At 43.6% G+C, this 27,976-nt stretch overlaps 1 protein-coding gene across 2 annotated transcripts in view; it reads left to right on the top strand.

Moving 5' to 3' along the window:
* The window catches only part of TTC28 (tetratricopeptide repeat domain 28), a 1,476,681-nt gene that overhangs the window by 438,690 nt on the left and 1,010,015 nt on the right, over nt 1-27,976 (top strand). Inside the window, exon 1 of one of the 2 annotated variants that reach the window (XM_033956279.1) lies at nt 21,455-22,103. The exons of the other annotated variant lie outside the window; for it this stretch is intronic. Coding sequence (XP_033812170.1) covers nt 22,077-22,103 — 27 coding nt within the window. The 5' untranslated portion in view covers nt 21,455-22,076. Of the gene's footprint in view, nt 1-21,454; nt 22,104-27,976 lie in introns of those variants that run through there. 2 annotated transcript variants of the gene reach the window in all.

Genomic DNA, 27,976 nt, shown 5'->3' with positions numbered 1-27,976 from the left:
AGAGGGTTTATAAATTAACTAGTGTTTAAGACGGTACATTAGCGGGTGCTAAAATATATCCTGTCTTTCTGTCTCTCCATGGCCCCCTTCTGTCTCCCCTCCCCCAAAGCAAACCAAGATTGCTCCCAGGCCCCCTTTCCCTCTCTGTTCCCTCCACTTCCCTATGCAGCAGCAACATTTCCCTCACACCCTTCCCTGTGCAGCATCATCATTTCCCGGCCATCCATGTGCAGAAGCAACATTTCCCCCCCCTCATACACACACACTTCTCTATGCAGCAGCAGCATTTTCTGGCCTTCCCTGTGCAACAGCAGCATTTCCCACCGCCCCCTTCCCAGCCGCCGCATTTAAATAGAGAGAAAAGCGCTGCACTGCGCTACCGCTGGCTTCAGCGTCTTCTATCCACTGCGGCCAACCCTAGCGGAAACAGGAAGTAGTCAGAGAGGGCGGGCCACAGTGGACAGAAGACGGTGAGGCCAGCGTTAGCGCGGTGCAGTGCTTTTCTCTTAATTTAAACGCGGGTGAGCTGGCCAGAAGGAGGAGGCTTTGGCGGTGGTGGTTTTGGTGGTGAGTGAGGGCGGGAGGGGGGAGTCGCTGGCTGTGCTGTGTTTCTCCGCGTTGTCTGGCCGCCGCATCCGCACTCCTGCTGGCCACGGACCTATTGATCACAGATCAGAGATCACGGAAGCATGCAGGTAAGTGCGCATGCGCGGCTAGGGTTTTATTATATAGGATTACCTGAACAGAAAACAAAAAAAGGATTCCACAAGGAAAACAGCAGCGCAAACACAAGAGACTGGAATTGATGAACCTGTCAGAAGTAATTGTTGCTTTTTATGGGGACGGGTGGAGATGGAGGTAATTCCTTGCGGGGACGGAGAGGATCCTGACGGGGACGGGTGGGGACGGAGAGGATCCTGGTGGGGACGGGTGGAGACAGAGAGGATCCTGACGGGGACGGGTGGGGATCCTGATGGGGACGGGTGGGGACGGAGAGGATCCTGATGGGGATGGGTGGGGACGGAGAGGATCCTGGTGGGGACGGAGAGGATCCTGGCGGGGACGGGTGGAGACAGAGAGGATCCTGACGGGGACGGGTGGGGACGGAGAGGATCCTGGCGGGGACGGGTGGGGACGGAGAGGATCCTGGCGGGGACGGGTGGGGACGGAGAGGATAACGGCGGGGATGGGTGGGATTTCTGTCCCCGCGCAACTCTCTGCTCCTGAACCAAAGAAACCTGGAAGCATGGTGGGAACCCTTTTAGAATTAAGTCATATTTTTCCCAAAAAAGAATGATAATGGGAAATACTGTAATCTCTAACTGGCAAGAGGCATTCCCTCCACTCTCTATCATTGTCTGGAAGATCGTTAACAGTATGAATTCTGGACATCCTCCATTTCTCTGGTCGATGACTTCTGGGAGAGAGGTTTGTTTTCTGATTAGAATCATCATTTTCTTCCGTCTGCATTTACTGCTCCATGCATATGGACTTTTACGCTCTGCATGCTCAACTGGGATAATAGGTAGGTCATGGCTTAAAGGTATTACGAGCAGATGGAACGTAGCCTGAAGCCAACAAGGTTGAACATCAGATTTTCACTGAACAGGGGGGTGGAGGGAGGGGGAAAAAGTGATTCTAATTTTCTTTTAAAATTGAGAAAATATGATCTGAAAGTTAAAGCATGCAGACATGATATAAAAACATTTCATTCTTTGCAGTGGCTTTTAGCCGTGTAGACTAATTACAGTACAACGCATTTAAGAGTTGTGTCCTCTTTTGTGCTTCCAGACTGCAGAAGAAACAGACAGGGCTATCTTAGCACTCATGCTATCCATTGCAACAGAATTATTACTCCAGGCCTGTTTTTATTTTATTTTTTCCTATGATGGAACCTTTGCTTTCTTGCATTAGAAGACAATACAATCACTCAGCTAAGAAACTCACTATAGTATCATGTTTTTAATGTATTAATTTAGGCAACTTTTATAAATTCACTCCCACCAACCCCCCTCCCCCCAAAAAAAAAGAAATCTGTGTATCTATAGATAGAGTTGGGGAGTAGGGAGGTGTAATTAGGCACTCGATAGGCTATTGTTGATTCCATGGAGTACACCTTTCCAATCTTCATGGGGTCCACAGTTATATATCACAAGATATCCTTTGTACAAAGGAAAAAAAAAATTGAATAAATGGACTAGCTTTGACCTTTGACCTTCATTGACAGGTCCCCTAGGTCAGTTGGAGAAACTGATTGACTGTGAAAGGCCTGATGAAGCCAAGCCGGCTAAACGAAATGCAACATTTCATTGTTTCGAGACAGTCGGCCAAGATGTAAAGAGAGAGAGACTTCTCTTTCTTCCCTTTCTAATTTCAAACTGAACAACGCTGGGTATGTTTTAAAGCCTCCTTCCTGTCATCTGGACTTCTCATGAGGTGATTTAATATCTCTCTGCCAGCCTTGCATTATTGCTCCTGAACACGGAGCACTAGAGAATTAGATAAATATAGTGAAATCCTAAATCAAGTTACAGGTTTTCTGCATTCATGTACTTTTCAATTCCAGTTCTCACTCTAGTATGTGCAGGGCTTTACCTAGAGCTGCCTCCGCTGAGAATATTAATTATCTGGAAATGAGAGCTGTGGAACGTGCTGGAACTCAAAATTTATTTTAAGAAACATTTCTCTAATAAATACTTTGGCTACAGAAACAATGAATTATATGGGAATAAATGTGAATAAAAAATGATGTATTTTTATTAAACAAAATTTAATATATTTCATGAATAGTTTTTGATACATAGTTCAGGTAAAAGAAGTATATTAAATGAGTCCAATCAAAGGATACCATCTTATATAATACTGTATATATATATATGTATATATTATATATCATTTTATATATAGTATATATACTATATATATAATAAAGATGAATATATATATATTTTTTTATTTTTTTTTTTTCATCTTTATTTCCATCTATTCAAGTAGACATTACAACTATTACATCTAAGTATATGCTAACATAAGTAGCTCACATGAGAGCCAAGAGAATTTACTTAGAATTGCAATTTTAAGATCCACTTGTCAAAAGGGTGACCCCCGGGGTTGTTATTTGTCTGCGTACATCTGTCTTATTCCTTTCCGTTTACTCGACGTATCCTTTTGGAGCCATTTAAAGATGATTTTATGCGTGTAGCGATTGTAGAATAAAATAGTCCTGCAATCTCTGAATCTTATTTTCGTGAACTAACCTCTGGTTGATTAGCTACCATTGTTTGATGTCGCATCCAGTGTAAATGAATCATCTTCAGACTAATCTTCAGAATAATCGGCAACGGTGGAGCGACTTTATTGCTTAAAAGTCACATTGAAATCAGGATTTTGTTTTCTCATTGTGAGTATTGTAATCTTAATTTTTTTGTTAGGCTTGATGGATGTCCATGGTTTGTTCCAGTTTATGTAGTCCTGGGTCGTGCTACTGATGGAATAGTTGTACAACCTGGGTTTGAAGATAAAGAATGAAATTTTCAAAGTTCTTAAATGCAAGAAGATAATAGTATGTGTTTGGATTGAATTTGGTGAATTTGGATTTTTAGATTTAATTAATAGTCAAACATAAACCTAGATTAAATGGGAGTCTTGGTTTATATTCAAGTCTTGATACTACTACTGCTACTTATCGTTTCTATGTATACATTTCTCCCTCAGTATTCAGGGGGGGATAGGGGCAGAGCCGGACCGTGAAGTGTGAAAAACCACAAATAACTTCTCGTCCGGCTCTGACCCACCCCCGCCTCTCTCCCGCCTTCCCCCCGGCATCCTGGCCTTACCTGGTGGTCTAGCGGGCTTTCGGGGCAGGAGCAAACTTCCTATGCTCCTGCCCCGTGCAGATCGCCGATAGGAAATGACTGCTGGGAGTTCCCGTAGTCTCTCGAGACTACAACGGGAGCTCACGGTAGCCATTTCCTATTGGCGACCTATACGGGGCAGGAGCGTAAGAAGATCGCTCCTGCCCTGAAAGCCCACTAGACCACCAGGTAAGGAGTAATCTGTGACATTTTAAGTCCTGTAGGGAAGCTTTCCCTCCCCCCCCCAAAAAAAATTGCACTAATTGAAACCGTGAATAGGGAGGGGGAAGTGTGGTGCTGCTAGATATATACGGCACTGTACATTAAACATGTAAGAGGCAAACCCTTGCAATCTAATTAAAACAAACAGGATAAATAAGAGCTAGGGAATGCTAAAACAGACATGGAACCATTGCAGGCCTCTCCCTGGACCTACCTTAAGCCCTGCTTGTCCAGTTCTGAGACAAGACAAGAATGATCGTCCTATGAGCTATGGTCATCAGCTCAAAATGGCCAATACAGGTTCCCACAGTAACCTCGTGAAACTGACACAAGTTTGGTTCTTTCACCCTTTTTAGGAGGGGCTAAAGGTTACCTCAGTTTATATTCAGATGGGTTTATTTGAGTATTATACGGTACTCACCTTTTCCAAATCTGAGCTAAATCCGAAAATACTTCAACAACGAACAATTCAAACTCTTGGTACAACGCTAATCCTAGGACTCCTGGACTACTGTAACATCCTATACCTGTCATGCCCAACCAACATGCCTAAACAGTTACAAACAGTCCAAAATACAGCTCTTAGACTGATTTACTCGCTGAAAAAATATGACCACATTACCACCGCCTTCCAAGATTCACACTAGCTCCCAGTACAAGCACGCCTACAATACAAATTCTACTGCACCCTATTCAAAGCCCTAAATGGAAATGGACCAAGCTATCTGAGCAACCGCCTAAACAGGAAAAACACATCCAAATCAAGGAAAAGTCATGCACACTTTACCCACCCCCCAATCAAAGGCATACAAAGCAAAAAAATATACGACGGACTATTAGCCACCAGAACAGCGAAACTAGACCACCACTGTTCCAATCTACTGATTATGATGCCCAACTACAAAATATTCAGGAAAGAACTTAAAACTTTTCTAGTCAAGAAATTTGTCAAATGATCTAACTAAACCTGATCGACCCTCCACAGACCCCTGACGCATACTACATCTATTAACCATGTGTTCTCCATGAAAATGCCCAGGCCAACTCTTGTTGAAAACCGCCTAGAACTGAAAGGTATTGGCGGAATAGAAGACACCAATGGAATGGAATGTAAAGTCTAATAACAATCAGATACTTAAATTATTTCCTTGTCTGAGTGGCCTTAAAATCTAAGAGCTCGATATTCAAAGCACTTTAAACAGCCAGAAGAGGTTCCTGACTGTTTAAATCACCTGTTTGGAGGTAACCAAGGATTTTCAGTGACACTTAGCAGGACGGTTCCTCTATATACCTCTTCTAACTGCACATGCCTAAACCAGCTAATTAGTAGGCAGTCCAGGGGCGGAGTTAGGGCAGTGTGGTAACCCAGCTAGTTAGCAGAGATTTTCAGCCTGCTAAAAATCACATAGAGTTTGGACACAAACAAAGACTGTCTTAATTTTATGCAGTAAAGTCAACCAGGCACAGGTCTAAATATCTGCCAGTGCCTGATTAACTTCCAGGTCCTCACCTCATGTTCTATCATCCCCTTCACTGCCTGTCAACTTCCCCGAAACATTTGGACCTTCTCCTTGTAATCCTTCCTCTCACCCCTATCCACAATTGCAAAGGGCGAATGGTCTTTGCTCCTGCCCATTTGCCACTAGGGATTAGAGAGACAGCGAGATCTGTGGGGATCTGTTGTTGCTTCCAGAAGGTAGGAGGAGGGGGGAGTGAGTATTGGAAGTAGAACAATATATTTATGTGGGCCTGCATGAGCTCCAGCAGCTAGCACATGCTGTATTAATCTCAGATATTCAGTGACTTGGCTGAATATCGGGCCATATGTTTGTATCTGAGACTGCGAACAGTTTGCCCAAGAGTATGAGGAGCATGAGAGGGATTTGGGCGCTGGCGTCCCTGGGTATCAGCGTGCTTACCTCTTCTCCATTCACCCTATTATAGAATATTTTAAGGGGCCATTTTCAAAGGGATGTAGTGACTATCAAGTGGGATAGCCAGCTAACCCCCCTGTCCGATGGTGAAAACTGCATGTGCATGGTGCCAAGTAAAGCAAATTATCCTCCCTAACCGTAGGCATTCCTGGGGTGTAACTTGGTCAGGGAAACATGTTATGGGCATATATTGAATATTCCAGTAATATATGCATATAGGGGTAGATAGTCAGCCAGTGTTTTTTAAGCCACTGACAGTTATGGTCTGAATTAACCCTGGGTATTCAATGCCAGGCTATATCTGGGCTCCAGCATTGAATATCCAGATATCTGTGATCACCTAGAAATTAATTGGACACCGGCTAAAATATTCAGACTGATGCCCAATTAGCTCGGCAAATAAAATATCCACTGGGTTTGAAAATGAACCGCAGGTCAAGAGAAATGCCAAGATGTGGTACAGTCGGCCCTCTGCGTCTCTGTTTGACCAAGGCAGGTGCCTCACAGCTCATTTTACCCAACTGCAATTAAGGGATTAATAATATTATTCTTCCTTCTGTATTCTCATGTTCATTGGAAGTTTTCATTCTGTCCAGCACCTCAAACGTGCCTGAAAGCCATCCAGATCACAAATAAATGCATACATTAAGTATTAAATTCTGAAGTGTATTGTTCCATGTACAACTGGGAATCTAGTTTATAAACGAAATGAAATGAAAACTGTTATTTAATTCTGAATTTTAATATTAAGTTGTCACGATCAAAATAATGATTTTATATATCTAGTAAAAATAATTATCACTGAATCTTCCAAAAAATATTAATAAAGATATTTAACAACTTAATATCTTACTATGCTCAAAAAATATCTTTACAGGTTGTAGATAGTATTAAAAAAATATTAATACACCATTCAAAATATTTCATGCCTCAAAACAAGTGGCAAACATTTAAATACCTAAAAATCGAATTTCTAAAGGGGCTTTTACAAAGCCGTTCCGCAACAGCCCCGAAGCCCTTTAAATCTCTATGGGCTACGGGGCTGATAGCGCAGCTGCTAGTGCGACTTTGTAAGAGGCCGATAGCAGTGCTAGAAAAGGTTCAAAGAAGAGCAACCAAGATGATAAAGAGGATGGAATTCCTCTTGTATGAGGAAAGACTAAAACAGGGCTCTTCAGCTTGGAAAAGAGATAGGATTGAAGTCTACAAAATTCTGAGTGGCGTAGAATGGGTACAAGTGGATCGATTTTTCACTCCGTCAAAAATTTCAAAGACTAGGGGACATTCGATGAAGGTACAGAGAAATATTTTTTCCACTCGAAGAATAGTTAAGCTCTGGAACCTATTGCCAGAGGTTGTGGTAAGAGCGGTTTAATGTAGCTGGTTTTAAGAAAGATTTGAACAATTTCCTGGAGGAAAAGTCCATAGTCTGCTGTTGAGATAGAAATGGGAGAAGCCACTGCATGCCCTGGATCGGTAGCATGGAATGTTGCTACTCTTTGGGTTTTGGCCAGGTACTAGTGACCTGAATTGGCCACCGTGAGGACAGGCTACAGGGCAAGATGGATCATTAGTCTGACCCAGTATGACTGTTCTTATGTTCTTACGTGAGCCAAGTACAGGACAATTAAGCCACTGTACCATCACCGATGAGGTTGGCTCTGAGGCACTGTGGAATGAGGCATTATGACATCACAATCTCAGCTCTGGAATGTTGCTCTCATTGGGGTTCTGGAATCTTGCTATTCTTTGAGATGCTGGAATGTTGCTACTGGGCTTGATGGACCATTGGTCTGACCCAGTAAGGCCATTCATATGTTCTTATGACCTCCATTGTACTATGCACTTTCATTTGGAATACTTTGTACACAAATCTACCTGTGACCCAGTTTAACAGGTACCAGAGCTTGAGCAACCAACTAGCAAGAATAGCTTGCACTGATTCATGAGCGGTCCTATGATAAGAGCTCGTGACACATGTGATCTCCATGTCCGTTTGGTCATAAAGTGGTGAAAAATCTCAGATCGCCCGTTAAAAGAGAGAGATTAAAAGAAAGCTTATCTTTAAGACAATGTGGACCATGGTGTATTTTTTTTAAAGTGTACTGTAGTGCATAGATTTGAAAATCAAGCTGTGAGCTAGCATATGAATTTCATTATCTAGCGTGCAGAAGACGAGGATGGCAGAAGACTTATCATAACGCTTTAAAAACTCCACTTGGCTCTAGTGACAACCTGTTTCCAGTTCGCTTGAAAATATTCAAGATGTCTGCCGTTTTTAAGCATGTTCCCTGGGGAGGGTTTGTCTGTTTAACCGTATCCACGCTCAAGCAGACTCATTCCCGGAGATAAATGCTGGTGTCAGCAGCAGCAAAGTGCGGTAGAACCGCCACTCCAATGACATGTTGAGGAACAGGCCAGCAGGGAATTTAGTCTTGCCAGCTGAAGGGTGAAGGAGCAAGTTGGAGGGAACTTGAAGGACTCCTACAGGCAGTGGATTAGAAAGAAATGTATATCGGTACTAGATCCTCGGTATGTGTCGCGTTAGGATAAAAACTTGCATCGAAAACTGATACTGTAGCTATGGCAAATTATAATCTGTTAACTATATATTATATATGTTTTCCTGTAACCCACTCTGAGCTCTTTGGACATAACATAATAGAAAACGAATTAGATAAATAAATAAACTCAACTCCCTCCAGCAGGAGGACTACAGTAGAGCTGCAGCCATGAGAAAGAGTCGATGAGCAGCTGGAGGGAACTATTCCTGCCAGCAGAATCAGCACAGGAGATTCTAGGCATTGATGAAGGAGCCCAGAGAAACTCATAAAAGTGGGGAAGAGGAGGGGGGGAATGCAGGAGCTGAGAGGGAGAATGAGGAGGAGCTTGAGAGGAGACATGATCAAAACATTCAAGATAATGAAGGGAATAGACTTAGTAGATAAAGACAGGTTGTTAACCCTCTCCAAGGTAGGGAGAACGAGAGGACACTCTCTAAAGTTAAAAGGGGATAGATTCCGTACAAACGTAAGGAAGTTCTTCTTCACCCAGAGAGTGGTAGAAAACTGGAATGCTCTTATGGAATCTGTTATAGGGGAAAACACCCTCTAGGGATTCAAATAGGGGAAACACCCTCCAGGGATTCAAATAGGGGAAACACCCTCCAGGGATTCAAGACAAAGTTAGACAAGTTCCTACTGAACAAGGATGTATGTTGGTAGGGCTAGTGGCAGTTAGTCTTTGACCAGAGGGCCGCCGCATAAGCGGACTGCTGGGCATGATGGACCACTGGTCTGACCCAGCAGCGGCAATTCTTACGTTCTTATGGAAGGGAGGGGAATTGCAAGAGGGGGAAGAGTTCAACAGGGGGAAAGAGAGTGTAGGAGGGAAGGGGTGGGGAGAATGTAGGCGGAAATGAAATATATACAAGGGCACGAGAGACTAGTAGAGCGAAGGAAAGTCTGCATCCCCCAGACCCCCCCCCCAACATAACCCCACATATACTTGCCTAGATTCTTCCCACAGATACCGTACCATTCGCATGATACTAGCTCCACAAACACTTCAGGCAGTCCACACCCACCCAGCTACCTACGGAATCCCTGCTCGACTAGGGCAGGGGTAGGCAATTCCGGTCTTCGAGAGCCGGAGCCCGGTCAGGTTTTCAGGATCTCCACAATGAATATGTATGAGATGGATTTGCCTGCACTGCCTCCTTGAGATGTAAATCTATCTCTTGCATATTTATTGTGGATATCCTGAAAACCTGACCTGGCTCCGGCTCTCGAGGACCGGAATTGCCTACCCCTGGACTAGGGCGACACTATCACAGCTCGTCCTACTCAAGTCTCTGCAATATGAATCATGCCTGAGAGCAATTAGAGACAGGGGAAATGCATCATCACGTCACACTAGAAATGTGCCCTTTTCAACTCGCTTTTCTTCACCATTTTGAGTGGTAGCATTACTGCAGAGATTCTGGAGACCCTTCGTGTCAGCAGTGATTAAATTATTGGGTGCTCGGTCTTTGTTGGATAATAAGTTTGAGGTTCTGCTTTCCGAGCTGAATCACTGGAATGAAAGATCGATCAATAGAGGGGAAGCCACAGCTCTGTTGCTGATGTCCTTGTCCCTAATATTTAATTTTAAAAAACCCCAAAACACTTGGAGCTGATTTATTCACGTCTGGAATAATGCAAGATGTGTCTTTTGCTGTAACCTCTGACTCTAATGTTTGAAACGAAGCTTAACTTTTCTCTCTTTAGCATATTGTATTGGACATCAGAAGATCAGGATTTCCCGACCAAGATGATAAACCATTTTCCAATCTTTTTGTACCTGATATGATTTGTCACTTTTCTGCCTTTTCCATCTGTTCCGTTTCTTCATTTGTTTTCAGACCGCTCTCTTTTTAATGTGCAGCTTCATGGTTTGTTTGGTTTTTTTTAATCTCTCATTTGCTGCCTCTCTTCTTTCTACCCAAACCTATATCACTAACTCTCTTCCTTAAATCCAGCTCAACTTTCTTGTTTTATCCAACCCTTTGTTTCCTCACTTTATATTCGCCCTTAAGATTAGTTCTCAATTATATTCTTTTCTTTTCTCTTCCCCTCCCCACCCCATCCTTTCCTCCTCCTCTTCCCCTCCCCCTTCCCCTTTTCCTACTGCTACCTCCCTCAGTAAGATCACATTCTTCTTCTGAAATGTGGAATTTATTAATATAGCCACAATACAGATGTTGTAACATCAGTTCAACTAAACATCAACAATGCATCTGTTCAACTTGCTAACAATTAATTGGCACTAGCTAGCAACAAGAGGTAGCCTCAAAAGACCTGTCCTTCCTAATCATTTTTGGGAGGGGAGGGGGACCATCCACATTTGGGGATTATAACTAACACTCTTGCAATTTCTGTGCAAATGCTTTATACAGGTACCTCTGTCTAAGCAGGTTACCTTCTGCAGTGTCTCTTTGCCCGGGTAGCTGTTGCAAGCTCACCTGGTCCCTTCTCTGCTTGCCATACCTCCGCCTTCTGACTGTCCAAGTTGGGATGGGGGCCTTAGTGGCTCTCTCAGTCTTTCTAGTTATCAGTACACGGGCCCTCACGTCCATACAAGACCAGTGTTCATCTCTTTTGTTGCTCCTATATAGGATGTGACTCCAACTCCGAAAAAGGGGACCATATCAATGGTCCCCTCTTCCCTCCTATTGTCGCTTGGCTATCTCAACAGTCGTGCTGCGACGGGTGAAATCCTTTCCCCTGCACCCAGTGATGAGGGGCTTGGTAGGCAGGTGCAGCCATTCCGGCCAATACAAATATGGGGGGAGGAGTCTGGCACAAATTTTTTTTTTTTCTTTCTTCCCCTGCTTCCTATTGGTCCTTATTTATTTTTATTTGTATCGTGCCCTCCCCAAAGAACTCAGAACGGGTTACAATTTACAATATAGGGTTTACATACAGTGTGTTGCACTATATCTTCATACAGGATTACTTACTGATGCTGGTGAAGGGTTGAGGGAGGTTTTTACAGCTTTTCTGCTGCTGGGTCAGGCCAGTGGTCCATCGTGCTCAGCAGTCTGCTCCCGCGGCAGCCCTTAGGTCAAAGACCAGTGCCCTGAGTCTAGCCTTACCTGCGTACGTTCTGGTTCAGCAGGAACTTGTCTAACTTTAAGGGCTCCGATATGAGGAGGTAGGCTGTTCCAGAGGTTATAAAAACATAAGAATAGCCTTACTGAGTCAGACCAATGGTCCATCAAGCCCAGTAGCCCGTTCTCAGTGGCCAATCAAGGTCACTAGTACCCAGCCATAACCCAAAGAGTAGCAACATTCCAGCATCTCAAAGAATAGCAAGATTCCGGAACCCCAATGAGAGCAACATTCCAGAGCCGAGACTGTGATGTCATAATGCCTCATTCCACAGTGCCTCAGAGCCAGCCAATCTCATCAGTGATGTTACAATGGCTTAATTGTCCTATACTCGGCTCACATAAGAACAGCCTTACTGGGTCAGACCAAAGCTCCATCAAGTCCAGTAGCCTGTTCTCACGGTGGCCAATCCAGGTCACTAGAACCTGTCCAAAACCCAAGGTGTAGCAATATTCCATGCTATCGATACAGGGCAAGCAGTGGCTTCCCCCGTGTCTTTCTCAATAACAGACTATGAACTTTCCCTCCAGGAAGTGTCCAAACCTTTCTTAAAACTAGCTACGCTATCCGCTCTTACCACATCCTCTGGCAACGTGAAAGAAATGGGAATAGGATCGTTTTCCAGGCTGTCTGGAGTTGGAGGGAGTGTCCTGATGGCGTATGTAGGTGTATTTCATCTTGGGTCTGAGGAGTATTTGGGTGTCGTGATGTAGAGGGATTTATATGCCAACACTAGGCCTTTGAAAATGCAGCGTTTGGTTATGGGCAGCCAGTGGGCCTAGCAAGATGTTCGCGTAAATCCAAATTTGTCAGTTGGCGCCAATAATTGATGGTTAACACTAATTGGCTAGTTACTCAATTTGTATGCAGAACTTTGGGTGCTATTTATGAAATACCGCTGCCAGGGTCGGATCATTTCCTTATTTCTTTTTCCCAGCTCACTAAGTCCAATTCTTTAAGCCTCAGCCCCAAGATCTTACGTTCTCGAGACTATTCTAAATTAGACGACGCAACCATTTGCACCCATTTCCAGTCCAATGTAGCGAAAACATCAGAAGCCTCCATTGAGGAGAAAGTAACTTTATGGACTGATGCTATAACTAAATTAATGATTTTTCCATTCAAAGATGGCCTTTCTCTTCAAACCCCTCCCAAACTTAAAAATCTACCTATCAAAGTGGTACCTTCTTTAAAGTTACTGGCTGTCGCATTTGATTGTAAACTTACTTATCACTTACGTATTAGTAGTGTGGTCCAACGCTGCTTCTATCGATTGCGCATGATTAAAGCTTTAGCAAAATTGTTAGAGCCCGCGTCCCCAACATTTTAATCCACTCCCTCGTTATTTACATTACATTAGTGATTTCTATTCCATCAATACCTTGCAGTTCAAGGCGGATTACATAAAAGTTTTCAGAAATTACATAAAAAGTTTACAGGAATAGCATAAGAGATGTCGTAAGAGTTGCATATGAATTACCAAAGAGTTGTCGAGATCTTAAGGTGATAAAGAGGGTCTACCTCTGAGGATCTCGCATCGTGTGCGGCAGCGGTGGAGATTACCTTTCCAGAGATGTCGCCTGTTCTTGGAGGAAACTCGGGACCCAGATGATAGCCATCGGAACTGGGGTTGACGGCAGTTAAAGAATGGAATGGTGGTTGAAGTGAATTGGGGTGGAGATGGAGGTGGGTATGGAGAGGGATAGGGATATGATGTATTCCAGAAAGGCATTTAAGATCTGGTGTTAAATGATCATAATAATTACAAGTCAAAGATCTTGATGTTTCTTTGGAGTGTGTTTCTGTTTCTCTCTATGCTTATTTTTATCTCTATTTTGTTTACTTTAATTATTATTTTAATTCTATCTTTAAATTATTTATTCATTACTTGTTGGAATATTTCATTTCTATCTCTATCTCTACCTCTGTCTTTTTATTTTTATTTTTCATACTGTTTCTTCAGGTACTTTAGTTAGATTGTGAGCCTTTGGGACAGTTAGGGAATTTCCAAGTACTTATCTTATTTATTTAGTTTTTATTTATTGTATCTTTAATACATCATTTTTGTAAACCGCTTAGAAACCTCACGGTTATTAGCGGTATATAAGAATTAAACTAAATTAAATTAATAAATGTTTGGGTAATAAGAATTACCAGAGAGTTGTTGAGATCTAAGGTGGTAAGTGTTGGGTAGATAGAAGCATTTAGCATTAGTTGGGTAGTTGTGGGCATATTAGAGTATATTAAGGGTAAGTGGGGTTTGGGTAGGATCTGGTCATGTTAGATAGGTTTTATGTATTTTTTGAAGAGTAGGGTTTTTTTTGTAGTCTGTGGTCGATGACAACAGAATGGTGATTTGTCTGTCCAGTTTAGCTGCTTTGGTGGCTATTAGGTTGTCATATAATTTTCCTTGTTTAACATTTTTGGTTGGTGTGTGTGTGCATAGATTTCATGCATAGATTACTGCAATGCCCTCCTCAAAGGCATAACAAAAAAGGAAATAAGACTCCAAATAGTACAAAATACGGCAGTAAAAATTATATTTAATGCAAAAAAAAACTTCTCTTTTACATAAAGCTCATTGGTTACCAATAGAACATAGGATCACCTATAAGATTTTTCTACTAACCTTTAAAACCAGAGTAAATAACCAGCCAGAATTGTCATTTTCCCCGGTCTGTTTCTGTGTAAATTGAATTTTATTTGGCACATTGCCTTGGCATTTTTGTACACCGCCTAGAAGGCTTGATTGGGCGGTATAAGAAATTTTAAATAAACTTGAATCTTGAATAGTGTGCACTCTTGGAAAAAAGTGCACTTTCTTTAACCCCTGTAATTGGCAGTTGGTGGAACGGCTGCTTTATGTAACTTGATGTTGAACGAGAGAAACAGTGCCAAGGTAATAGGCATTTGGAGATGCAAATCTCCCGTAAGAGCCGTAGAAGCAACCATGCCTAATAAAGGGTTAAGAGAAGGAGCAAGTCTATAAAGACCACCCAGAACTGAGTTCTAGACTAGAGAGCACTGAACACAGATTCTGTGATGGTATCTGAGCAGCCAGATTGCATTATAGATTAGATCATGAGTCAGCATTTTTGCACCAACATTCAGGTGCTGTTCTTCGCGCCTTATAAAAACCAGCCATAAGTGTTTTGGAGGCTGTATCTGGCTAAGGATGCAAAAAAAAAGACTTGAAGTGGTCCAGCGGAAGGTGATAAAAACGATATGGGGCTTGTTCCAAATGACATATGAGAAGAGACTGGAAGACCTGAATATGTAAAATCTAAAGGAGAGGAGATAGGATACAGATGTCTAAATACTTGAAAGGTATTAAAATAGAACCAAATATTTTCCAGAGCAGGGAAAATGGTAAAACTAGAAGGCATGAATTCAGGTAGCAGGGTGGTAGACTTAGAAACATGACGGCAGATAAAGGCCAAGTGGCCCATCCAGTCTGCCCATCCGTAGGAGTAATGCTAGGAAATTATTTTTCATGCAAAGGGTGGTGGATGCCTAGAATGGCCTCCCGAGGGAGGTGGTGGAGAGAGAAATGGTGATGGAATTTAATAAAACAACACAGTGGATCTTTAATCAGAAAATGAATGATATAAATTGAAGAATTAAGGCCGATACTGGGCAGACTTGCACGGTCTGTGTCCCATATATGGCCATTCAGTCTATGATGGGCTGGGGAGGGCTTTGACGGGAAGTCCAGTAATTTGTACCATGAGGACCGTACCGGGCAGACTTCTACGGACTACGTCCCAGAAATATCAAAGAAATAAGAGAATTTAATCATGAATTTGTAATGCACGTATCTATTGGGCAAGTTGGATAGACCGTTCAGGTCTTTATCTGCTGTCATTTACTTTGATGTTATATAAATATTGCACTTATAATATTCTAGAAGTTACACACATTAGTGCGGGACCTGTCTATGCCCCACCTATGCACCATTCCTGTGTATACCGCCTTTTAGTTGCACACGATATGGGGGTTGTACATTAAGCTTATTGAATACTGCTTAGCTCCCAACTGGCACTTGCATGTAAGACTATGGTCATTCGGGTCAGAGCTAGTACTCTATGATCCTAGCACACAAAGGGTATTTTGGCACTAAGAATAGAATTTGGAGTATACTTCTGGATGGTGCATTAGTCACCCAGATTTGGGTGCTGATCCCAGGTCCATGTGTAAACTATTTAGTCAATTAGGTGCCAACAATTACTGTAGTTAACAAATATTTAGTTGTATAGATCTGTCTTATGCCCTTTTCTATAACATAGGTTCTTAAATTTAACAGTTTGTGACTCCAAAGGGGCGTGGCCAAGGGAGATACGTATGGATCTGTCTTATGCTCTCTTCTATAACATGGGTCTCTAAATTGCATAGCATGTGATTCCAAAGGGGGGGGGCGTGGCCCCAGGAGATAAGTATAGATCTGTCTTATACCCTCTTCTATAACATGGGTCTCTAAATTGCCTAGCGTGTGACTCCAAAGGGGGGCGTGGCCACGGGTGATATATGGATCTGTCTTATGCTCTCTTTTATAACATGGATCCCTAAATTTCATAGCGTGTGACTCCAAAGGGGGCGTGACCACGGGAGATACGTATGGATCTGTCATATGCTCTCTTCTATAACATGGGTCCCTAAATTTCATAGCTCGTGACTCCAAAGGGGGTGTGACCACGGGAGATACGTATGGATCTGTCTTATGCTCTCTTTTATAACATGGGTTCCTCAATGTCATAGCAAGTGATTCCAAAGGGGGCATAGGCAGGTTGGGGACATTGCCATAATTTAGTTTCAAAGTTATAGAATAAATGGATTTGTGCCCCTGCCATCAGTTGGGCACCAGCATTTACAGTATACTAGCCTTTCGCGGGTGTAGGTGCTCAGACCCAAAATTAGGCACCGAGGACCAAATTCTATATATGATGCTGAAACAACCTGCACTTAACACTGTTCTCTTAACCTCCTCCAGAGTTAGGCATGGCTCATAGAATATGCATAGCACCAGTTCATGTGATTAATATTAAAAGCACTTGCCAGCTTGGATTTCTGGTCATCTCTGCTCTTTTTATTGTTTATGTAAGATCTGTACATATTTGCAGAATAGCGCTTAGGCTGGATTTTTATATATACACTTCCCCCTCCGTATTTGTGGGGGTTAGGGGCAGAGCTGGATCGCGAATATGGAAAAAACCGTGAATAATATTTGGGCTGGTTCTGCCCTTATCCCCCGCTTCCCCCAGCTATTTTTAGCCCTGTAAGCCCCCCCTCCCCTTAAGCCTTACCTGGTGGTCTAGCGGGTTTTCAGGCAGGAGCAATCTTCCCACGCTCCTGCCCTGTGCAGATCGCTCACAGGAAATAGCTGCCTTGAGCTCCTGTAATCTCTCGAGCCATTTCCTGTGAGCGATCTGCATGGGGCAGGAGCGTGGGAAGATCGCTCCTGCCTGAAAACCCGCTAGACCACTTGGGTGGGGGGGGGGGGCTTCAGGGCTAAATATAGCCCGAAAAATGAAAACAAAAATTTCTGGTCAAAAATCGCGAATAACCGAATCTGTAGAAACGGAATTTGTGAATTTGGAGGGGGAAGTGTACTCGCATATATGTGCGGCTATGTATATGCCACTGTTCTAATGGTCATGACAGGACCATCTTGGTCTGATCCTGTTACTAAGAAAGAATTTCATGCACTTTACTCAGCATCTTGTTCTAGTTTAAATGTTGTATATGGGCAGGCTGGATGGACCATTCATGTCTTTATCTGCCGTTATTTACTATGTTACTGTGTTTATAAAATGCCCCTGCAATGGCGTGGCCATTTACGAAAATGAAAACCAGGCTTAAATGCCTGCGCCTAAATTGTGCAGGAATAGGGTGTATTCTATAACAAGTGCGCCTTTTTAGGAATGCCCCACCCATTATCCACCCCTGCCCCGCCCCCCACTTTTTAGAGATCCACGCAGTAGACTCTCTGGGGCGGATTCTATAAACGGGCATCATGACTGTAGGGACTGGTAGGCATCCTACTGCTGTTTAGCAAACAATCAGGATGCACATTAAAAAAAAAAAAAAAATTAATGGGTCAGGATGCTTATACTGCAGGCATTGTCGCAATTGAGGGAGACAAGTTGGGACCCTTAAGCTCAGCTAAGGCTGGGAAATGGGTGTGGTTTCTCCCGGAAGTGGCCTTGGGCAAGCTTAAGTGGTCCTAAGAGTCTCCCTGAAATGTAGGTCAGCAAAATGCTGACCTACATTTCAAATAGACGCAGCTGCTGAGCTGATTGCGGCAAGGGAATCCCCCTGCCGCGATCAACTGAGTAGCTGTGGCAGGGAGCCCTACCCCCCCATGAAGTCCTCTGGCAGGAGGGATGCCCACTCTCTCCTGCCACCCCACCCCACCCCCCAAATTTCCCAACACCCCCAACCGGCAACACCTCCCCACACACACATACTCCCAGAAAATCTAAGCGCCCATGGAAGGGGCCTTAGGTATCTGGCCAATCGGAGTCTTAGGCCTTAGGCATCTTCCTGGTGCATCCCAGAATGCACCAAGAAGGGGAAGGCCTGCTATTTTAGAGTGGCAGGTCTGCCGGTCGGAAGGTGTAAGCATTCCTGTGGCCAGATTTTCAACTACAATGGGGTGGGGTGGGGAGGTGTCAGGGGGGAGTTAGGGTTGCCAGGGAAGCCATAGGTTTGGAGGAGTGTCGGGGTTTAGAGGGGGGTGTTGCCATTTGGGATGTTTGGGAACTTCTGGGGGGGGGGGGGGTGACAGCCACTCAGCCGATTGCCTCAGGGGGATTCCCTTGCCGTGATCAGCTGATGGCAAGGGATCAGGCACGATTCTCTAACCGGCACCTGTGACATGGGTGCTGGTTAGAGAATGGGGGCAATTAGGCGGGGTTAGGCGTCTGTCTGTTAGCGCAGATGCGATTCTGGATAGGACACCGGTGTGCGATTCAGCCGCATCTTAGGCAGCGGCTGAGACTGGCGTCCTATACAGAATTTTCTCCTATGTGCTCCGCTTTATATATATATATATAAAATAAAAAGATTTAAAAGTTGTGCACTTGTGTAAATTCTAATTAGTGCCAATAATTGCTTGTTAATTGGCAATTATCAGTGCTGATTGGTTTGTTAATCAAGTTGCACATGCAGATCAGCAAAGTGCACAGTTTTGCATGCATAGTTTTGGTTGCAGTATATAGAATTTGGGGGAAAATGCACATGAAACTAGTCTCCTTTAAAGGAGATTCCACACTGCTGGCTCTTTACAGAATACTAACTTAGCACTGCTCATTCTGGTGCCTATCTTTGGCTACCATTTATTGAATGTAACCCATAGTGTGCACTCTGTAAGAAGAGACTGCAAATGACAGCCCATCCCGTGGTTTTTTTGAACATAAAATGTGGATAAGAATAAAATCTGACAGGACTGTGAACTGTTTATTTCTTATTCTAAGCATCAAAGTGTAATCTTTTCTTGCAGATTGAAGACTGAAAACTGTTTTTCCTGGTCCGTCTTGTTTTGTCTGCTGGTTAGACAAAAAAACAAAACAAAACTTCAGTGCCCACGCCTAACTAATTGTTGGATATATTCACAGTTAATTACAATTCTAAATGAAAGTAGGCTTTCTGTTACAGAATAAGGAGCTACAGGGCATCTTCTGGGCGCCTTGTTTAGGATGTCCAGTCACATAAATGAGTATGTGATGTTAGGGTAGTACAGGGGTGTCAAAGTTCCTCCTCGAGGGCCGCAATCCAGTTGGGTTTTCAGGATTTCCCCAATGAATATGCATGAGATCTATTTGCATGCACTGCTTTCATTGTATGCTAATAGATCTCATGCATATTCATTGGGGAAATCCTGAAAACCCGACTGGATTGCGGCCCTCGAGGAGGGACTTTGACACCACTGGGATAGCACTATAACAGAGCAATGACATACTAAAGAAAAACAATATTTTATTTTAATACAATTGGTATCAATTAAAAGCTATTTTAAAGTATTTTTTTTTTGTAGCTGGAGTTTTGGCTCCGACTACCTCTTTAAATCAGTGGTTCCCAACCCTGTCCTGGAGGACCACCAGGCCAATCGGGTTTTCAGGTTAGCCCTAATGAATATACATGGAGCAGATTTGCATGTCTCTCACTTCCATTATATGCAAATCTCTCTCATGCATATTCATTAGGGCTAGCCTGAAAACCCGATTGGCTTGGTGGTCCTCCAGGACAGGGTTGGGAACCACTGCTTTAAATGAAACCCTTAATTCAAGGGGGGGGAATTGTTTAATGTATCAAATCCACCAAAACAAATACAATAGATCAGGGATCTCAAAGTCCCTCCTTGAGGGCCGCAATCCAGTCGGGTTTTCAGGATTTCCCTAATGAATATGCATTGAAAGCAGTGCATGGACATAGATCTCATGTATATTCATTGGGGAAATCCTGAAAACCTGACTGGATTGCGGCCCTCAAAGAGGGACTTTGAGACCCCTGCAATAGATAGAAGTAACCCCCCACCCCCCAAGGTTTGGTATAGAGCAGGGGTGGGCAACCAGGGCTGGAATCCAGTCGGGTTTTCAGGATTTGCCCCAATGAATATGCTTGAGCTCTATTTGCATGCACTGCCTCCCATTGTATGCAAATGGATCTCATGCATATTCATTGGGGAAATCCTGAAAACCCAACTGGATTGCAGCCCTCAAGGAGGGACTTTGAGACCCCTGCAATAGATAGAAGTAACCCCCCACCCCCCAAGGTTTAGTATAGAGCAGGGGTGGGCAACCAGGGCCGGAATCCAGTCGGGTTTTCAGGATTTGCCCCAATGAATATGCTTGAGCTCTATTTGCATGCACTGCCTCCCATTGTATGCAAATGGATCTCATGCATATTCATTGGGGAAATCCTGAAAACCCAACTGGATTGCAGCCCTCAAGGAGGGACTTTGAGACCCCTGCAATAGATAGAAGTAACCCCCCACCCCCCAAGGTTTGGTATAGAGCAGGGGTGGGCAACCAGGGCCGGAATCCAGTCGGGTTTTCAGGATTTGCCCCAATGAATATGCTTGAGCTCTATTTGCATGCACTGCCTCCCATTGTATACAAATGAATCTCATGCATATTAATTGGGGAAATCCTGAAAACCCGACTGGATTGCGGCCCTCAAGGAGGGACTTTGAGACCCCTGCAATAGATAGAAGTAACCCCCCCCCCCCAAGGTTTGGTATAGAGCAGGGGTGGTCAACCAGGGCCGGAATCCAGTCGGGTTTTCAGGATTTTCCTCAAGGAATATGCTTGAGCTCTATTTGCATGCACTGCCTCCCATTGTATGCAAATGAATCTCATGCATATTCATTGGGGAAATCCTGAAAACCCGACTAGATTGCGGCCCTCAAAGAGGGACTTTGAGACCCGTGCAATAGATAGAAGTAACCCCTCACCCCCCCTCAAGGTTTGGTATAGAGCAGGGGTGGGCAACCAGGGCCGGAATCCAGTCGGGTTTTCAGGATTTCCCCCAATGAATACGCTTGAGCTCTATTTGCATGCACTGCCTCCCATTGTATGCAGATGGCTCTCATGCATGTTCATTGGGGGAAAGCCTAAAGTCCCGACTGGATTCCGGCCCTCGTTGCCCACCCCTGGGCTCGGGGAGCTGAGCGACCTGCCGAATCGGGCAGGCGCTAGGACCTCAGGGGTCCGTTGCAGTCTCTTTGCACAGAAGGGGCCGGCACTGCATGTACAAGAAGGGGAGGAAGTCATTAGTGGGGAGAAGGAGAGCAGTTGGTCGGTGCTGCTGCTGCATTTCCTTCCAACCTTCTCTAGTTAGATTCCTGGAATATTTCCTCCTTCTGCCCCTTTTTTTTAAACCTAGTTTCTTTCGTCCGAGAAGCAAGAGGAAAAGTAGAAGGAAGCATTCACAAAAAAAGAGATCTAGGCGGTTGTGTGGATTTTTTTTAACTTTCTGTAAATCTTTGCAAATAAGTTGGTGATTCTTGCAGCTGGTCTGCAGAGCCTCATTTTTAAGCTATTTCTTGGGACTTTTTCTGGAGCTTCCTGAAATGTTTTCTTCCAAAGTAGCATTTCCCTAAAGGAGAGAGAAAAAAAAAAGCCCCTTTTTGCAATACTTGATCGAGCTTTGCTCAACTTTTCGCGATGCAGAAGCCGGGCAGGAGCCACCGCGGAGGGACTTTATGACGTGGATTTCTTGTTACGGGTTTTATTTTTGGTTTGGCCTTTTGCTCGGAGACTTTTTTCCCTCTGCGCTGTTTGTCCCCGCTTTTCTTCCAGAAACATGCGAGTGGTTTAAAGGGGCAGGAAGCATGACAGGCGGCGGCTGCCTCTTGCCTACCCACCCGACCATCTCTCACCTAACATCTTGATGCTCCACTTTTCTGATTTACAAATATGATGAAATGGCAGCCCCGGAAGAAGGTGAGTGACAGTCAATTGAGCAGAACTTTTCTTGGCGACTAGCCTTGTTGTCATCTGGCCTCCAGCGTTCGTAGCGCTATACTGCGCCCGGACGCGCAGTATAGCGCTTGCAGGGCCTCGTTTGTCAATTGCTCCCGTGATGCGATTAGGTGGCCCCAGAGCTGCAGCTAAAAGCTCTGAACAAGGCTCAGAAATTTCATGATCCCCCCCCCCCCCCCCCCACTGCCTTCAGGGGAATCTGTTCCGAAATGAATGTCACGACACCCCGGCGCTAAGCGTTGACAATGCGACATTTCGGACCAGATCCCAATAAGTTAAGTGACAAAGTCCCAGCTCTGCCTCTGCCTAAATGGCTCTCGTATGCAAAACATTTCTGGCTCTGGAAATAATAACGTTCTTGGTTAAGATTTTTTTTTTCTCTTTCGTTTTAACATAATGAACAGTGCAGAATCTGTGTCGTTATTGCCTTTGAGCTAAGTAATTAAATAAGCAGCACGTTATTAAAACGGGGCTGAGAAATAGCAGTCTGTAGTCTCCGGCCCATCGAGGGGAAAGGGGGGCTAGCTGGCGCTTTCGGACACGTTTCGTTCCGCGAAGCAAACGAAACACGCTTAAAAGCCACGAGGCGCTGTCAGGGCAGCGTAAAATCTGGAAGCGTGCCGGTCCCCCCCTCCCCCCGGGTTTAATTGCGTTGGTGGGCTGAGAGTATGAATGAACGTGTCTCCCACCTGGGGAGTTTGTCTCGGGAGCCGCTGGGGGGCGAACAGCCCATGTAACAATGGAGCATATGTTTTCTTAATAGATCTTAAGCAAATAGTAGCAGGCATGACTAATACTTCTGGCTTTAGCCCCCGGCAGCGGTGCCGGATAACGGGTTCGCTTGGACTTCTCCTTTGCGGCAGGGCTGCTTTTCTGAACCTGCGAGTGAATGCTCCTGGCGATCGTTCGGAAGAGAAAAGCAACCCCCCCTCCCCCGTTTACAGGCACGCGCGCAGGTTTCCACAAGAGAGGGAGAGGGGGGGGGGGGGGAACCCCTGGGACATTTATTGCTCTTGGTAAACCTAAATGTTTCCCACTGTATGATATGCATTTTCGGCAAGTGACAACGTATGAGTGCATTTTGGAGAAAACCTGATAAAATTGGTATCTGCATTCAAACATACTGTATAAAAAATGGATTTTGACTATATGACATATATAATACCTTAGGAACAGCCTTAAGCAGCCTGTTTGAAAGCGTACTGTATATAAAATGTATTTTGACTATATGACATATATAATACCTTATATGACATATATAATACCTTAGGAACAGCCTTAGGCAGCCTGTCTGAAAGCGTACTGTATATAAAATGGATTTTGACTATATGACATATATATAATACCTTATATGACATATATAATACCTTAGGAACAGCCTTAAGCAGCCTGTCTGAAAGCGTACTGTATATAAAATGGATTTTGACTATATGACATATATATAATACCTTATATGACATATATAATACCTTAGGAACAGCCTTAAGTAGCCTGTCTGAAAGCGTACTGTATATAAAATGGATTTTGACTATATGACATATATAATACCTTATATGACATATATAATACCTTAGGAACAGCCTTAAGCAGCCTGTCTGAAAGCGTACTGTATATAAAATGGATTTTGACTATATGACATATATATAATACCTTATATGACATATATAATACCTTAGGAACAGCCTTAAGTAGCCTGTCTGAAAGCGTACTGTATATAAAATGGATTTTGACTATATGACATATATATAATACCTTATATGACATATATAATACCTTAGGAACAGCCTTAAGCAGCCTGTCTGAAAGCGTACTGTATATAAAATGGATTTTGACTATATGACATATATATAATACCTTATATGACATATATAATACCTTAGGAACAGCCTTAAGTAGCCTGTCTGAAAGCGTACTGTATATAAAATGGATTTTGACTATATGACATATATATAATACCTTATATGACATATATAATACCTTAGGAACAGCCTTAAGCAGCCTGTCTGAAAGCGTACTGTATATAAAATGGATTTTGACTATATGACATATATATAATACCTTATATGACATATATAATACCTTAGGAACAGCCTTAAGTAGCCTGTCTGAAAGCGTACTGTATATAAAATGTATTTTGACTATATGACATATATAATACCTTAGGAACAGCCTTAAGCAGCCTGTCTGAAAGCGTACTGTATATAAAATGTATTTTGACTATATGACAGTGTGCATGGGCTACCTTTAATCTTACATATATAATACCAGCCTGTCTGAAATCTACTTCCTTGGATGTGAAATGCATGAACGGCTTATATTGCCCTGTCTTCTGGCAGACACTGTAACAGCTTCCCAGAATTCCCCGATTCCATACTAAGGAAGGCGGTTTTGCGGCTGTACTGTTTTTTTTTTAATCTCCCTATGCTGTAGTACGGGAAGCCTGGGATCTTTCAATTGTTTGTTTCCGTCAGCCTGCGAAGTCCAAGGAGAGCGATTAATTCTTCTTATATCACTCTTAAGTGTATGGAAGATAGAGCCTCTTCCCTTTTGGAAGTCTTGAGATTTAATGCCCTCCAGAGCATCGCCTGCCATGGAGTTTCATAAACTGAACGGGACACCTGCCTAATTCCTGCAGTCAATACTGAACTTCTGATCGGACCATTCTTCTCCATGAAGCGCTTGGTTCTAAAATGTCTTTATGATCCCAGCTCATATGTTACTGTAACATGTGGCCGCAGCTGCATAATCCCCGATGACGTTAGTTGCAGAAGTATCGACTGAAATATTATTATTAGTTGCCCAGTGGACTTTTTGATACTGGATGTTTCTGTTTCAACTGTCAGGGTTCCCTCTCTTGGTACTTACTCTTAAATCACAACATCAGAGTGCCACATCTGTCCGTTGCACTGCTGCCTGACAAGTAATCCCACTGCACAGATATTTCACGCAACCCAATTTGATTCTTTCAGAATGTGTAGGAGAATTTTAAATTCCAGCCTCGTCTGTTAGATACCTCGGGCTAGCGGTCTGGTTGCACCGGTGGTGAAAATGTTTTGTTTTGGTTTTTTTTACTTCCGTCGTGATGGAAGCTGTGTTCATGCTGGGAAATTTAGTAGTTGATATGAAAACCATATTGGGGATCGGAGACCGGCGTGATTTTGACATTGCTGCCATACGTGATCCAGAAGTGGAACTGTGGTTTGTTGTCTACTTATTTAGAATAGTTAAGGACATCATTCTCAGCCCTGAAAGAAAAAGGAACAGTGGAAAAAAAAAGCTTAAAAATACACACAACGGATCCAAAAGATAAGACACTTAAGTGGACCCAGAAGCACATAAGACAAATAAATACCTGTGCAAAAATCACTCCAAACCCCCAAATACTCAAAATCTATACTCTAGTGACAATTCCATCAACAAAATAAAGGGAAAGACGATTTGAATTGGCATACAGTACTCCCCCCGAAATTCGCAGGGGTTCCATTCCAGGGACCCCTGCAAATTTCATTAGCGCCGGCGGGTGAAGAAAATCACTCGCGGTCTGCTCCGACCGCCTCTTCCAGTAGTAAAGTCGGGCTATGCCAATCAGGAGCTGCTTTGACATGCAGCTCCCGGTTGGTGTAGCCCGACTTTACTACAGGAAGAGGCGGTTGGAGCATACCGCGAATGAGTGAGTCCGCGAACCGTGAATTGGCGAGGGAACACTGTACATATAATATACAGGTACTTATTTTGTACCTAGGGCAATGAAGGGTTGAGTCAGTGGCGTAATGAAGACGGGAAACGCCTGAGGCGGTGCTGCCCCTTCCGCATCTCCCCGCCACACTCGCACCCTCCCTTCCCACACATAACTCTTTAAATCTTCACCAGCATGAGCAGCTTTTCCGGCCTGCTGCTTGCGCTGGTGTTGGCTTTCCTTCTGACGTCACTTCCTGGCTCCGTGACCCGGAAGTGTTTTCAGAGGGAGCCAGGCCGTCGTGAGCAGCAGGCTAAAGTAGTTGTTCGTGCTGGCGAATATTTTAAAGAGGTATGGGGGCAGGAAACGGAGAGCGTGAGCGTGATGTGGGGGTGTGTGTGCGGAGAGATGCCGGCGCCTAGGGCAATCCACCGCTAGTGCACCTTAGTAAAAGGAGCCCTTAATCACCTGCTTTTCTTAGCCAGTCTACCCTCTAGAATAAATTATAGTGATGCCTTGGAATCTGAACTTATTCTGTTCCAGAACCCAGTTCGAGTTCCAAAATGTTCAAGTTCCAAGACAATTTTTCCCATTGAAAATAATGGAAACTGGATTAATCCGTTCCTGGGTCCCACAAACTCAGATTTTAACAGTAAATACACTGGATTTTAGGGGCAGAAACACACACATACAATGTGCAGGGCGTTCGGATTCCAAAGAAGAGTTCGGATTCTGGGGCAAAATTTACTACAAAAAAAAAAAAGTTCAAATTCCAAAACGTTCGAGTTCTGGGGCGTTCGGATTCCGAGGTACCACTGTATTTATATTGGTGTTATCCGTTCTAACTCTAAATTAAGCCCATTTTTGTTCTCTAAAGTTTAGTTTAAATTCTGAATTGCCGATTTCCCACCTTATTTTAACTTGATCTATAAGCCCCCCCCCCCCCACCAAATCTAAAGTCTGAAATTTCATGTTTTTTATCCAGCCAATGTTGTACTAAGGGAGCTTGAAGATTGCCTGTAATAATACATGATTTATGTTCATTTAATCTAGGCTTAATCTGTCTGCTAGAACGCTCTACGTATAATAAATTGCAGGGGTATTTTATAACATATACAACATTTAAACTCGAGCAAGATGTGGAGTAAAGTGCATGAAATTCTTTCTTAGTAACAGGATCAGACCAAGATGGACCTGTTGTGACCATTAGAACAGTGACATATACATAGCCGCACATATATGTGTAAAACTCCAGCCTAAGCGCTATTCTGCAAATATGTACAGATCTTACATAAACAGCAAAAAGAGCAGAGATGACCAGAAATGCAAGCTGGCAAGTGCTTTTATAATCAAAACAACTGTGATACAAATAGAACAATACAGGCCTGCCTTAACCGCACACGCCTCAAACACTTACGATGTTAGTGTTCGAGGCTTGTGCAGATGAGGGCAGAGCTCACAGGGACGGGACAGAGATAGAGATGCCGTGGGGACAGAGAAAATTGGTCCCCGTGTCATTCTGTAAGTAACCTAATACACGTTAACTTGTTACTGCAGCGGGTAACACAGAACTGTTAATGTCAGCACATTATTTGCATGTGGTTAATATGCAGAGGGAAGATGCTGGGTTCGCCTCCCCCCCCCACCCACCCCCGACAGTTACTGCATATTAACGTTTGCTGCTAATGCATAGTAACTTTAAGTTTTTAACATGCTAGACCACATGGCGCTCATAGGCTACGCATTTCCTCTCGGATCTCCCCCCCCCCCCCCCCCCCCCGTCAGTATGTGAACCATGTTATAAACACAACTTGTTGTGTGTAGGTTTAAAACCAGGCTTTTGCATTTAAATGCCCTATTAAAAAGTTACCTGAATATCTTTATTGTCAGTCTGTGCTTAATTGAGCAATTAAAACCTAAGCACAAAGGAACATTCAGAATGTGGCACTATTACCATCTGTGGTCCAGTAGATCAATATTACGTTAGCCAGGGCCATGAAGAAGAAAACCAGGTTTAACTAAACAGCATTTGGGAACATCTGCACTGCCTGGCTAATCCCAGCTGGGCTGTTTGATTATACTTTGTCAGCTGCAGGATACTGTATATTTTTAAAAGAGCCATAAACATGTGTAGTGCATTTTTTTTTCTCTCTCTCTC

This window comes from Geotrypetes seraphini, chromosome 8 (assembly GCF_902459505.1).
Source record: "Geotrypetes seraphini chromosome 8, aGeoSer1.1, whole genome shotgun sequence".
In the NCBI taxonomy this organism is placed as follows: Eukaryota; Metazoa; Chordata; class Amphibia; order Gymnophiona; family Dermophiidae; genus Geotrypetes; species Geotrypetes seraphini.
Note: the sequence above shows the minus strand (reverse complement) of the source record. Positions and strands in the feature narration are given on the sequence as shown.